Here is a 15,397-nt window from a genome sequence, read left to right on the forward strand (position 1 = left end):
ATAAGCTTGGCATTTCGAAGCGATACCATAATAATATAATTGTAAACTCTGTATAGCACCAATCAAACACTTAATCAGTATTGCCAGAAGCGAGAAAATTTAAATTAGTACAACAAAGTCTAGCAAACTCGACTTAATGTGGACTTAAAAGATGACGAGTTACCAAAAATGAGTTTTACGGCATAGCGATGATCTAAATAAAGAGATCCAAATAATGGAATTTTTGTAAAAGTATTATATGCACAAATTTGTATACGTATAAACTACGTACTAATAGTGACTATTTCTATTTGTAGTTAAATTTTAATAAAAAAAAAAATATTGGCTATTTACTGACTATTTTCGAGTTACATGCAATGTTACTGCAAAATGCCACGACCACATTCGCATCGTGGTGTTTTGCAGTAGCATCTTGTTAGAAAGTTATATTCTTTGTTAATACGTGAAATTGATGATATTATCAAGTGTCGCCAGTGAATTAAACGATAACTTACTTGATCCTAATGTTAAGCTGTAAAGGTAAAAAATAGATTACATATATCATTATTATTTTATTATTATTATTTGAACGACACGACGAGTTTTACAGAATGTTGCGTTATCGAGAGTCACGTTTCCGGGACTCTATTCTATCCATAGATGCCACGTAAAGCGTACTTTCGTGACCTTATCCTATAGCTAAGAGTAGTGTATTCTCCGTTTTCTTTGTGTTTCGATGAATGACTTTCTTGGCAAAGTCATCATACTTAATAGAGAAAGTAGGATCATGTACTTGTTTTCAACGACGTATGATCGAACCCAAATGCGCACGAGCCTAAATTAAACGTATTATCTCCACAGATGTGTTAGGATAAGGCTTGCGCTTTGTATTATAGAAACCGAAGTTCAATCGGCGGAGATTCGTCCGTCGAATATCTTGGAGAAGGTCTTTTGGAACAATTTTTCGTCCACTGTGTTAGATTTTTAGTCGTTATATGCCGGTTTGTTCGAATATAGCGACGAAACATATCGTGTTCACGTGGGATGAGCATCGGTTGTCTTCCTGGTGCCTTTCTAGGATCACTGGTTCCAGTAAATTGCATTTGGCTAGTATATTAGGGACCGTTTACTGCGTAAAATGAACGCAAACTAAATTATACGTTCATACTCACTGTTTTCATAGTGCTGTATTTGTTGCCAAATTTGGAACACTTACCTCGCGACATTTTAGGGACACCGCATTACTATAAAGAACCGTAATCGCATCAGTTTCTGATGGGTTCTGACACAGTTTATATATGCCGTTTATTGTTCATTCGTCTTTACTTGCATTTTATGCCCTATGCTTTACTTTCATTGGTCGTTGTTGCTGGTACATTTTCATATATGACCCATAATATTTTGTATTACGTTTGGTTGCTTTGCACATGCATTTTACTTATAAGTGCCATAAAGGTGTGGTTAAAGTTTGTCTCTTCTAATTTTTATGTATTTGGTTATGATTTTCCCATTTATAGTTAATGAACTTTGTTGATTTTAAAGTTTTACATTAAAGACTTTAAAAATTAAAGTTTTTCTCTAATAAATTTTAACATATTTAAAATATTGACATTATTAGATTCACACTTTAAATTTTGTATAAAATATCTTTTAAAATAATATAAATTGTTAAAATAAAAATGTATGCATTCATATATTTATGAAAAGATAATTTTATCAGAATCAATTAAAAGACAAATAAGAAATCATATTTTGAAGGTTTCAGTATGTTTTATGACGTCATGAAGGTAAATCATTCGCCACAAAGATTGAAAGGGTTTTTATTCCAAAACCGAATTTGTGTGATTGGCAAACGGAGTTACTATGACTACCATTGACGATGTTTGTTCTCATCCCTCCCACAGAAAGATGCAAGATATTAAATGGATTTACGTTTTAAATCAGTACATAAATATCTAATAATAAAAAAAATAGACTGTTTGTTAAGGATATTAAAATATTACAAGTAAAAAATATATTAACTTAATAGTGAAGTTTTTTTTTACTTGAGGGATTTTTTTTAATTATTAACTTTGTAAGATTCATCATTTGATACTAATTATTAACAAACATTTTGTTTATTAATTCATTTGAATGATAATATAAAATCGATATTTATTTTTTATATCTATTTTTTAAAATAAAAAAATATCAATAAATTTTAAAGATTTTGTTATATTTTTATAACTTATTTATTTAAGAATTTAGTCTTAAAATGTAAATGACGGCATTTTAATAAAGTATATTGGTGTTTAATTTACAGACTTTAATTAAATTTTTTTTATTAATTATTATCAATTTATGTATTTATCATTAGTAAATTTTTTTATTTTATTGCACTGAATATTAATTTAAAATAAATTTTTATACTTTTCAGCAAAATCTGAATACATTAGAATATTTTAACATTAATTTATTTTTGTTTTATGTGTTACATGTACTGTTTAGAGAAGTTAAGACCAGAAGTAAAAAGAAAATTTGGTTATACTTCTAAAATTAATTATCATTTATTGCTCTACCTAAAAGTTCGCAATTTTTGTTTTACTTTAAGTAATAAAATAAGACTTAATTTAAACCTGATTATTCGGGTATAAATAGATAGTTACACACAATCTATAGAAAAAAAATGATAAAAAAAGAAACTGAGTTATATATAGCACGATAAAAACAGTCTAAATGCAGTCTATCATAAATTTAATATTGGAATATGTATGCTGATAGTTAAAGCAAGATATGTTGGAATATACTTATTATAGATTCCTGTATTAAATGATGGTAATCTTACATAAAAGGTAAATAAATAAACTTCAAATTGAGTTGAAACTTTATAAAATTTGTTAGCTTATATTTTAATTAATATATTAATTTTGTGTTGTATTTTTACTTTTTGCAATCCTTATATTTTCAATAATTTTATTCAATGGTTATTTTTGATCTCATTTATTTGAATAATGGCATCATTGTTCATTACGAAATTGTGAAAATGTTCTTATATTTAATATTTTGAAAATATTTCTTATTATTATTCTTTTCAATTCTCTTCATGCTATTCCTACGTCGCCATAAGCATTACCAGATACAGTTCGATTTCAATATCTGGAATTGTTACTTCTTCGTTAGCGAAGCGAAAATAAAATTCTCGTTTTAGAAAGATTGAATTTTCTTTCTATTTTTAGCTTTTTTATTACTAGTTTTTGGAAGTTTTTTCGCCTAAATTATCTTCAAATTCTTTTTTAAACTTATTTTCTTATGCCTTATTACCCAATGAAAATTTGTTCTTTTGACTAACATTAAAATAAATCTAATCAAATTAGTATAAATTGATGTTAAACTACAACAAAAAGATTTAAACACTTTTGATCAAAATAATCATAAAATCTTTGATTAAATCGCTATAGCTTCAAAATCCAGATCTGTCTTTACATGATAGATAAGTTTCTGAAAAATCTATTTAAAGAAAGGCAGTTCATATGGGAAATGAGATTGGTTCCAAATCTTAAAAACCAGTAAAAATAATACAATTTATTGAAAAGAAATTGTATTATTTTTACTGGTTAAATTGTACTATTTTTACTTAAGATCTTAAAATATTTCAGTTTTAGTTAATAAATTTAGAAAAGGAACAATTTTAACTAACTTATTTAATAAATTTATTTTATACACACTTTATTTTAATTTTATTTTTTATTCGTTTTTCAATTGCAAGTAAACACCAAAATGTCTTGAGCATTTAACACCAAATGGTATACAAAAACAATTCTGTATTGAAAGAAATCAAAAGAAATGAAATCATACAAATAGTGTTCAACTTTGAATTAAGTTTTTCTCTGTTTCAATCATGGGAAAAAGTTTGATTGACAAAACACACATCCAAATAGGTCATAGAAAACACAGCAATATCTTAAAATTGAGTGTGTATAGCAGCCTTAAATGTAAATTCTAAATTTTGTAGAAAAGAAAATTTGGAAATTTTATCTTAAAAATTAAAATCAAACTGAAATTTTTAAACAGGCAAATTTATTGAAAAATGTTAGATCGAAACAAATCATATAAATAGAGAACTGAATTTTGTTTCCAGACTCTGTTAAATCAGAATCATGTAAAAAAATATCAATGTTAAAACAGAATTAGGTGTACTGTACAGTACATCTCAACCACAAATGTGTGAATTTGCAATTCAAATATTTGAAGATTTCATGTAATTATTTAAGTTCTCATTTTATTTTTCTGAATGCTTAATCATATAACTGAACAAAAGAATCGAAGAATTAAATAGCAAAATTAGCAAATGTCTTGTTTGTAAACTTATTTGCCTTTTTATTCTTGATGTTTTTTTGTGCATGTATATGTTACCTCTAAAGCTCAAAAGTCGTTAATCTGCAGATTAACTAGGGTGATCCGTTAAAGTTGTGAAAATTGTTCCATTTCTCAGCTTATCTAGATAATGTGCAGAGTATCTAGGTAATCCGCACATTACCTACTAGGCACTTGGTAAAGTGAAAATAAGATATTTGCCACAAATAAATACCACAAATAGGTGTACTGGTCGCAGANTATAAATTTACATGCAAATTCATAAAAGTTTCACGTATGGCACAGTTGTATAATTTTAAGAAACTTTATTGAATATGGCTACTTGGGGGAAAAAAGCTTATTAAATTGTATTAATACATAAAAAAAAGAAGGAAAAAAACTATTCAAAAAGAGAACCGACAAAACGAATCTTCCTTGAAAGGGGAATTTCCGAATAGAAATGATATCGTTTGAAATTTCTAGTTTCAATATATACTTCAAATTTTCATGGTATATATTACAGTTGAGGGTGAACGTTATGTAATGTCTTGTTTCCGTGTGCAATTTTGTTTCAAACGTTGACTATTTCGAATCTTTATGTTGATATAAATCCCAAAGTTTCGAATAGATTCGAAAGAAATTTTGATTTCTTCTGCGAATTATAGAAAAATATTGTATTGTGCATTATAGTGTAATTCATTACAATGAAAACATTATATCTATTTTATATAATAATATAATATTACGTAAAATTTTTAAAAATATTTTTATTGGAATTTTAGACGACTGATCATCATTTTATACTTTCATATTGTTTATTAGTAGGCCTATACTTTCTAAATTTTTATGTTTGTTCGTTTTTAACTTCTAATGATATAAAGCAGTGTTTTCCGAAGTTTTAACATCCATTTACCTCTTTTTAAATTTTGACAAATACCTAGTATTTAGTACCCCTTAACAAAAAAAGTTTTGCAAATTATTCAAATGCAGAACTTAATACCAACGAGGAGAGGAATTTATTCATTAGCAGAGGGAAAGTGTGGCGATACGTCAAAAAATGACCTCCCCAAGATTTTTACATTCTTGGACTCAAGACTTCTTGGACCTTGGAACTTCGAGAAATGCAAAAACGTCGGGTTTGCTTTCCTGTATGTATGGATGTTAGGGGTGTGTATGTGTGGGGAGAACATGATTTTGTTTACCTTCTTTGAAGTTCAATAACTCCTGTGCTTTGCTTTTTTCGAAAACTTCTGAATTTGTGCAGGGAGGTTTGTGTATTAGGTTTGTGTATTAGGGGCATCGATGCTATTAAATTTTGGTGGTTAAAGGTCGTGACTTCCGGTCCAGTAATTGTGTTATATCTGGAGGGTCGGACTTAATGATGATTTTACTCGTTATTAGCATTTAAAATTTTTTGTAAAACCCATCTCTACCCTCAAAATGAAGTTTTTCATTTTGTATTAATAAACAATATAAAAAGTTTTTAAAATAAAATATAACAGATGGAGCCACGCGCAGTTTTAAATGTTGCCGGGAAATTTAAGAAACTCGTTGGTGGATTTTCTTAACAATGATTCTAATTGCTACGTACCCCCTGAAGACGTTTTGCGTACCCATGAGAGTACATGTACCACACTTTGAAAACATTAATATAAGATATTTAGTAGGCAAAAGCGACTCATAACAATTTTGAATATTTGTATATTTGTATTTATTAATCCAACCTATTTATTTATGCATGTAATAATATATTTTAAACAATATTTTGATAATTCATTACATCAACATTTTGAAATCTTATTAAAAAGTAATTTCCAAATTCTTCGAAGAAAAATATTTCCTAAAATTTTATACTTTTTCTTAAATTAATTTAAAAGGAAATTTTAATTTCAATTAAATTATCTTTTTAATGAAATCAACCAATTTCATTGAAATGAATTTATAAAAATTCTAAATTTGAAATAAAAGCAAGAAGCAAGCAATTGTTTTGGCATTACTTTAAATTAAAATATCTCAGGTCTACAAAATAAATTATTAATTTTTTAATGTATGGAAAATTTCATGCTTAATTAACATGACGATAATTATACACAAGGTGTCTCAAGAATCAATTTACCGAGATATATTTTGACATTATTCACTCTCTTCATTCGAAGCAATTGAATCATTAATAATGTTAAAATATCATAGAATAACAACATGCAATGTTACAATCCGGTTATAGCTGTTTTTAAAATAATAGTAAAATATATGTCAGTTAACTGACTTTTGACCACTCTGTACATCTTATGTAAGATTTTATATTTCATGAATATAAAACAGCATTTCCTTGCAATCTAAATAGTTATTACGAGTTAAATTCATTCCCTAGTCAATCTTTAATCATTCATATATATAAGTAAGGATGTTTGTTTGTTTGTTCTCTATACACTCCTAGGCCGTTCGACCAATTGCTACGAAACTCGGCAGTTAGTTACGTTTCGTTTGCATACTTTTAATTTAAATCATGTCGTACATCCCATCCCAAAATATCTATTGAACTTCTGTCAATTAATTAAATTCCATCTCTATTCGATTTTCTGATTTACACGTAGCGCCATCTATTGGCAAAAATTTAACAAAATAAATTAAATATAATTCTTAGAAAAAATTATATAATTTTAAAAATATTTATATTACATTCACTTAATTGCTGCGATAATGATATAGTGCGAAATAGACGCGCTATATCATTACTGCTACAGGTAGCATATAGCACTTGCCACTCGATTTTTTCATTTCTGAACGGTATTTCTTAATAAGTGGCCTCCAGTAGCCGAGTGCATAAAACCACCGAATACTGGTAGTGTTTGTCGTGGGTTCGGGCATGGGCAACGGGCTGTCCACGTGCAGTTTTCCGGGTTTTCTTCACGTTAGTAACATCTAGAGTCCAGCTTCCCGTAAAAGTCTTTCCGAGATGCATTACCCTTGGCAGATCGCTCAAGTGTCTCAATGCTTAACCAAATAAATTAAACTAATTCTAACGAGGGATTGTTTATTGTGACAACGTCACAATACCGAGCTACAATTTTTCGTCACAATATTCTCAATTCTTTTAATGATGTCTTGCCCTGCACATAATACTTTTCCTGCTAGCAATAAAGTCGTGCCGGTCTTCTATTTAACTCCGTTCGGGGAAAATTTTGAATTGAAGTAACGTGACTTTCAGTCCAAACCGAAATTTCGTGTATAGTTAATCTGGACCTCCTGCCCTAAGCTTTCCATATTTGGTCTCGATTTTCATCTATCTAACTCCGTTCTCGAGATTAAGGAACGATAGATAGTCAGAGTGAGGACAGTGGAAATTTATAGGTCTATAATTTTTTCAAATTGCAGCCTAATAATTTTTCTATAAACGTGATATTTACGAGAACATACTTCCCATGTAATTTACACAATCTGTTGCCAAAATATAAACACTATTATCACATAAAAACAATTATTATTACAGTTTTACAAGATTTTTTTTAATTTAAACAAGTTTTATATGAAGTCTTTCGGACGTTGGGGTTAAGTTTAGCAACTCCGATCACATGCGGGGCCATCACTTTTCAAATATTAATAATAGACTAATAGTAATTAGTCATCGTTGAGCATCCTCTCTTCCGGGAGGAGGTCAACGACTACTTTTGGTCGAATTACTTCACTCCCTTCCGCAATAGTCCCTTCTTTCTATCGGACCAGCGGTAGAGAGACATTCGAATAGGCAAATTATATAATACAATGTTACCAATCTGCACAACATATGTTTTAAGTAGTTTTCGAGGGTGTCGAGTTTAAATATTGGTCCATTTCTCGCAAAATTTGATTCGTTAGCAGATTGCTATTTGATATTCGGCTGTGAATGGTAAATTTTCTTAGAGTTAACATTAAGAAAAAATATGATAACTTACGAATTGATTTTAAATTTAAATTTTTTATCTACTTGATCAAAACATGAAATTGTGCCATTTCGTATCATCCGAGTATCGCCATAAGCATAACTATAAGCATTAGTATCGCCATAAGCAATAGTAGGCTGAAATAACCAAACTATACGTTTTTCGTTTTAATATTTGTTATATTATAGTATTTGATTTATATAACTACGAAGGTTATCTTACGTAAGGGTTTATCACACCAAGTGAATAATCTTACACATTTTAATCCTCTACTGCACAGAATTTAAAGAATTTTTAGAAGTACACTTGGTCACTTGGTGCGAAAAACCATTACGTAAGATAACCTTTGCAGTTATATAAATCAAATACTGTAATATAATACAATAGAAGGGTTAGAAGTACAAAATAATCAAATAATATTAATCTTTGTTGTTATTTTTTTCACGGCAACGCCCGGCTCATCTGCTAGTTGTATATATAATTTTAAAAAAATAGAGACGAGGAACTTCAACAACGAAAAATGTTTAATACTTTTAAAGCAAATTAATTACAAATTATTTTAAACAGAGATTAAATTTAAAAAAAAATAGAGATTAATTAATTGAATTTATTGTTGTATAAATTCAATTAAGATCATTTTAGAATGAATAACTCAAATTTTAATCGTTGCAATGCCCATGACAAAATGTAAATTTACTTAAAATAATTACGATTATTCACGCTATTTTATACATTCGATTTAATATTTTTTAAAATAAATTTATTTAATTATAACATAAAATATGTTGAAAAATCTATATAAAATATCTACAATTCGTTATCTTTTAAAAAAGAATATAGGAAAGGCTAAAGCGTGTTAGGAAAAAAATAAAGATATGTAGTCATTTATGTTCAGTTATCAAGACATCAAAGAAATCCACATAAATTTAGTGGATATTCGTTCGGATAGGAATTCCAACGAACACGAAAAGATATGGCTGCATCTGCAATAGCTGTTTTGCAGTATGACTTTATTGCTCTCTACGGAAGTCATAAATCAGGATACAAAGGCTTCTTGCTTGTTAGGATGTGAGCAAAGAAGCCTAAATCTAATTAATGATTTTTTTCTCTCTTGTAAATATATGTATATTTTAAAGCTTATTTTAACTTTATATCCTTCCAGTTAATATAATCTATTTTTAAATTCCATTCACGATTGAAATTAAAGTACTATTTCTTTGAAAGTGAGTTATATATCGGAAGAAAAGTGGAGCATGAAACGAGTAATCTTCTTTACTGTTAAGAAGGATCAAGTGAAGATCATGAATACATGGAGAGAGAGAGTGTAAGGCTACTTCCGTGCAGTTTCATGCAACACTTAGACTCTACGTCTTTCAAATCGAATCAAACGAAAGGAAATGTTTCCATGGTAATGAAACGTCACGTGATGACGTCACTGGCCTACTTTTCGATGTCTTGTGACGAAAGGAATTTGAAGCAAACAGGTTCAATTAATCGAAATGAATAAGATTTTCACGCTATCTTTATTTTATTTTATTATATATACATATATTTTACCTCCCCCTTAAGATTGTGATAAATAGTTTATGTAAATATCTATGTATTTTATTTTTTTATTTTTGTTTCTAGATTACATATGAGAATTGTTTTTTTTTTTAATTTCTAATTATTTTCTAAAATTATATTAACGTCTAGACTACTCAATTTTTGTTTTATATTTTTAATATGTAGGCTACATATATATATTCGTATCTTTTATCCTTTAAGAAAATAAATTATTAGAAAAACATCATTTTGAAAGGAATATTTAACAAATATTTATTACTTTGTATCATCTGAAATATATTAACAAAAATATGAATTAATTCTGTACACCTTATGCTTACGTATTTTACAGGAGTTTTATTACTTTTAAACAATATCGAAGAATAGAATTTCTAATGCGGACGTAGACTATATTTGTTTTTCGAATTTATAAACATGACATTTAAAATTTAGTGAATATATCGATCTTTGTTATTCTATTAATAAATAAATAAAAATATAATAACAACAACAACAACATCCTCAAAATATCTAAATTTATTTTTATTAATACAGGCTTTAAATAGAAAATATGAACTAAAATTTATATAGAGGAAACTATATAAAAAGTATTATATAGATTGCATATTAAATTAATACGTAAACAATATCTAGAATTTTTAATTGCATTTATAATTTTAAAAATGTATCCTAAATTATCTTGACATATTAAATATTTACTCTTAAAAAATCTAAAAAAGACTTGATGTTTATGTAAATTTGATAAAATATCATTGTAGAGCACCTGGAATAAGAAAATATTTATTCATCTTTTATTATTTTCTTAAAGTATCTTATTATTGAGTGAAAACTTTATTAGATTAAGTGTTGATATATATATATATATATAATAAAAGCTACTTTTTGTTATTTTCAGCTTGCGTTACAAACACGAATTTTGCATGATTACATACATTATTTAATTGTGTGTGTATGTGTGAGGTTATTGTGTGTGACATAGTTTATCTTATAGATTATGCTATAATATAATAATCTTTTCACATGATATTAAAATTAATTAATAACTTCTTAACTTCTTTCATATTTATTAAGTAACTATTTTATATAGATCAATATTATTTTTTAAAAAAGTAATAAAATTATTTATTTATGATTATTATATTTTGTAAATATTTTTTATTTATTTTCTCAAAATAATAATTATATTTTTAATAAAATAAAATAATAACTTTATTCTATTTATTTTATATGTCATTAAGAAATAAATTTTGTTATTTTTTTTTCACTAAATTGAATTTGTAGAAAATACAGGACTAATGAATATAAATAGAAAATACAGGACTACTGAAAATGAATAAATGCAATTGTAATTTTGATAATTTTATTCTGTTTAAATATAATTTTAAAATGATGGATTTTTCTTTTGAGATTTATTGATAAAAGGTTTAAAATTTCTTTCTTTTCTTAGAATAACGTAAATAGTTACTTCAATATATTGATTCAATTTTGCTTGTATTAACTTAAAAAATAATAATATTCCTTATCTATAGAATATAACTTATATATTATTTCGCCCCCTCTCTCTCTTTATATATATATAGCCTATACACATAGAGAGAGAGAGAGGAGAATAGGATATTGGTATATTAGTTAAACATAAAATTTTACTATAAATACATTGAAAAAAATTAGTTTTCAAAGTATTAACAGTAAACGTTTTATGTTTATAATTAAAAATAATTATGTTGATAATTAAATAAATGATGAGATGAATTTTGACTTAGAGATTTAAAAATTCGTTAAAAAACTCTATAATTTTTAAAAATTAGTTTAAAATATTCCTACCACAGAAAATATATTTTATTCAGTGGAGTTGAAAAAATTAATTAACGTTAATCTTTTAAAATATAATTGGCAGTACGAAGATGTATTAGTATTTAGGCTGTTACATAACTTTAAATAATCAGTTTTAATATAAAATGGATTATAATTTATTTAGAATAAAAATTATATAATTTATCCTTTATGTATTATTCGTTGAAAGATAATTAGAATAGACATAAAAACACGAAATATTATATACTGTGCTTTAAATTACAGACTATAAACACATTAAATATCGCTTACTGAATGGTTATGTGTTGGGACGTCATTGGGTGGGGTACTCTTCAATCACGAAAAATGAAAATAGTCTTTTCATTATGTCGAAGTCTAGCAGATAATATATTATTAGAATAAGGTAATAATATTATTCAAATCGATCTTTTCTCTCTGGCAGGATATTGGAAGAAAGCTAATGTATTATTGTTTGCTTCGTTGGAATTAGTCTTTCAATTGATGACCCTAGCCTATATTTCAAACGTAGGAGATTACTGTAGTCTTATATGATAAAGATAAAAATAGAACATCAGTTCTTAACCACCGAATACCTGTTAGATTCGAGATCTCATTGGTCAGTTTTATTGATCTTCGTCGGTGACATAAGCAGAACTAGGGGATGGATTGTTACCATGGCAACTGGGAGGAGCTTCAGTCGGGCGATAGAGAGGCTGCGAGGCATAGACGACTGCTCTTTGGAACGATTACTTGGCCTCAAACTGCTGATTTGTTCTTTAATCCAGAGATAAATGGATGTGAAAACACTATATATAAAATCTTTATATCGATATTGATAGATAAAAATTGTCTTTCAGTGGAGTTGTTGGGAGCCATGCCTTGGGTCTATGGACGATTATCTTTCCACGTGCGAACACAATGGCCTGATTATTGGACCCACTGCGTAACAGGTGAGTAGTTATTTATCTCAACAGGTGTTTAGCTTTACAGATATTGAATTAATGTAATAAATTCCTTCGAGTGTAATGACGGGATTTGCGGTTAATAAAAACTCCTCGAATAGAAAACTGGCCATATGTCGACCTCATTTGACACGTTTAGATTATTTTCAACTTTTTTAACCAATACCGGTTAATACCAATATATAGAGAATAAAAATGTATTTTATAATCGTTAATATATATTTTACAAATAAAATAAATTTTTCTGTAAGCATTTATTTTCGATCTGTTTCTCAAGATATACACTTAATTTAATATAACTTAATATAAACTTAGAAATACAGACGTTACTTGAGACCGAAAAAAATTTGTTCTTAAATAAATCAATTGTTATTGAGTTAAATATAAATATAATTTAATCACGAGTAAATTAATATAATTTTAAATATTTATTAATCATTATTTTTAATGTATTTTTATTTTTATTAAATAATATTTAAGAGCTATATTTTAACAATATTATTACACGAAAATTACTTCTTGAGGGAAGTAAATTTATTAAGTTTCAATAAAGGTTGAAATCCTTTCCGATGAGCTATAATTTAACGTAAATGTTATCCCTTTTGCCATTCATCTGTAATTTGAATGTTAGATCTTTACTTGGATTACACAAATGTCATATAGAATATTCACATGGCCATAAAATAAATGTTATTTGAATAAGATGTGAAACACAATATTATAATCAATTTTGTGTACGTCAGATAAAATTTATAATAAATTTTAAATTTGCAGAACAAATATCACAAAATTACATAACTTTAAAACAATTAAACATCTAAACATTAAAATCTCGAATTGCGAATAATTTAATTTTTTTAAAAATTTAATTTACATTTCTTTCTTTATAAATGAATCAGTATATATGTATATTTATATTTTTCTTATATGTACAGGGAGTGGAGTTAGTTGATCTTATTGCCTCGATGTCTTCGTTGTGCTTCGTGTGTGAATTACCTATTTTGACCCATCAAACATGGGGTAATTGGCCAACAATCATCGAGAATCAAACAGAAGAACAAGAACAAGAACCCGTAGATTTGGGTACCAGAGGTTCTACTTATCACGAGGATTGCTTGAATTGTGAAACATGCGGTTTCAGATTGACTGGCTCGAATTTTCAACGAGCCAGAAGATACAAAGACAAGATATATTGCTCCTTACACTATGCTGATGTTTCGGGCCTTGTTAGTGGTGAAGAATTTATGCAAAAATTACGCGAATTTAAAAGGCAGAGTTTAGGTTGTGCAGAAGCTCGTCGAAAAAGTTCTACAACACTCCAATTTCCGACTCCCGTCCAAGCATGTCCAGGAAATGGGAGTTGTCCTTCTTATTCTCATTTTGTTAAACCAACACCTGGTTATTGGATAGAGTGCAGTGGAAGTAACTCGCTTAATAAAAATCCTTCTGACTCTAGTAATTCCGGTAATGTTACTATAACAGTTAATAAACTGACTAAAACAGGGAGTATCGATGGATATAATTTTGAACTAATGTCTTTAGAAGAAGAAACGTATGATAAATATTTCTACGGTACAGAACATTGGAATTATTTTACAAATGACGAAGCTCTGGGTCCTGTAATTCTAAGCATCAAACAGGAAAATATTAATAACAGGGACCAATTTAGGTAAATTATATTTAAATTAGAATAGACATAAAAACACGAAATATTATATACTGTGCTTTAAATTACAGACTATAAACACATTAAATATCGCTTACTGAATGGTTATGTGTTGGGACGTCATTGGGTGGGGTACTCTTCAATCACGAAAAATGAAAATAGTCTTTTCATTATGTCGAAGTCTAGCAGATAATATATTATTAGAATAAGGTAATAATATTATTCAAATCGATCTTTTCTCTCTGGCAGGATATTGGAAGAAAGCTAATGTATTATTGTTTGCTTCGTTGGAATTAGTCTTTCAATTGATGACCCTAGCCTATATTTCAAACGTAGGAGATTACTGTAGTCTTATATGATAAAGATAAAAATAGAACATCAGTTCTTAACCACCGAATACCTGTTAGATTCGAGATCTCATTGGTCAGTTTTATTGATCTTCGTCGGTGACATAAGCAGAACTAGGGGATGGATTGTTACCATGGCAACTGGGAGGAGCTTCAGTCGGGCGATAGAGAGGCTGCGAGGCATAGACGACTGCTCTTTGGAACGATTACTTGGCCTCAAACTGCTGATTTGTTCTTTAATCCAGAGATAAATGGATGTGAAAACACTATATATAAAATCTTTATATCGATATTGATAGATAAAAATTGTCTTTCAGTGGAGTTGTTGGGAGCCATGCCTTGGGTCTATGGACGATTATCTTTCCACGTGCGAACACAATGGCCTGATTATTGGACCCACTGCGTAACAGGTGAGTAGTTATTTATCTCAACAGGTGTTTAGCTTTACAGATATTGAATTAATGTAATAAATTCCTTCGAGTGTAATGACGGGATTTGCGGTTAATAAAAACTCCTCGAATAGAAAACTGGCCATATGTCGACCTCATTTGACACGTTTAGATTATTTTCAACTTTTTTAACCAATACCGGTTAATACCAATATATAGAGAATAAAAATGTATTTTATAATCGTTAATATATATTTTACAAATAAAATAAATTTTTCTGTAAGCATTTATTTTCGATCTGTTTCTCAAGATATACACTTAATTTAATATAACTTAATATAAACTTAGAAATACAGACGTTACTTGAGACCGAAAAAAATTTGTTCTTAAATAAATCAATTGTTATTGAGTTAAATATAAA

At 27.9% G+C, this 15,397-nt stretch overlaps 1 protein-coding gene across 2 annotated transcripts; it reads left to right on the forward strand.

Moving 5' to 3' along the window:
* The first annotated feature begins 382 nt into the window (after positions 1 to 382).
* LOC111639475 lies at positions 383 to 14,247 on the forward strand. Of its 2 annotated transcripts, none has more exons than XM_023385399.1 (3): positions 383 to 519; positions 12,470 to 12,562; positions 13,510 to 14,247. In XM_023385399.1, the coding sequence occupies exon 3, from the start codon at positions 13,540 to 13,542 to the stop codon at positions 14,245 to 14,247; it is 708 nt and encodes a 235-aa protein (XP_023241167.1). In that variant the 5' UTR covers positions 383 to 519; positions 12,470 to 12,562; positions 13,510 to 13,539. The 2 variants fall into 2 exon arrangements, with proteins under 2 accessions (XP_023241167.1, XP_023241224.1); XM_023385456.1 differs by lacking the exon at positions 383 to 519 and adding an exon at positions 9,638 to 9,715 and having other exon boundaries at positions 12,055 to 12,562.
* Positions 14,248 to 15,397: the final 1,150 nt, after the last annotated feature.

Source organism: Centruroides sculpturatus, unplaced genomic scaffold, assembly GCF_000671375.1.
Source record: "Centruroides sculpturatus isolate CEXI.00-Female unplaced genomic scaffold, Cexi_2.0 scaffold59, whole genome shotgun sequence".
Taxonomy (NCBI): domain Eukaryota; kingdom Metazoa; phylum Arthropoda; class Arachnida; order Scorpiones; family Buthidae; genus Centruroides; species Centruroides sculpturatus.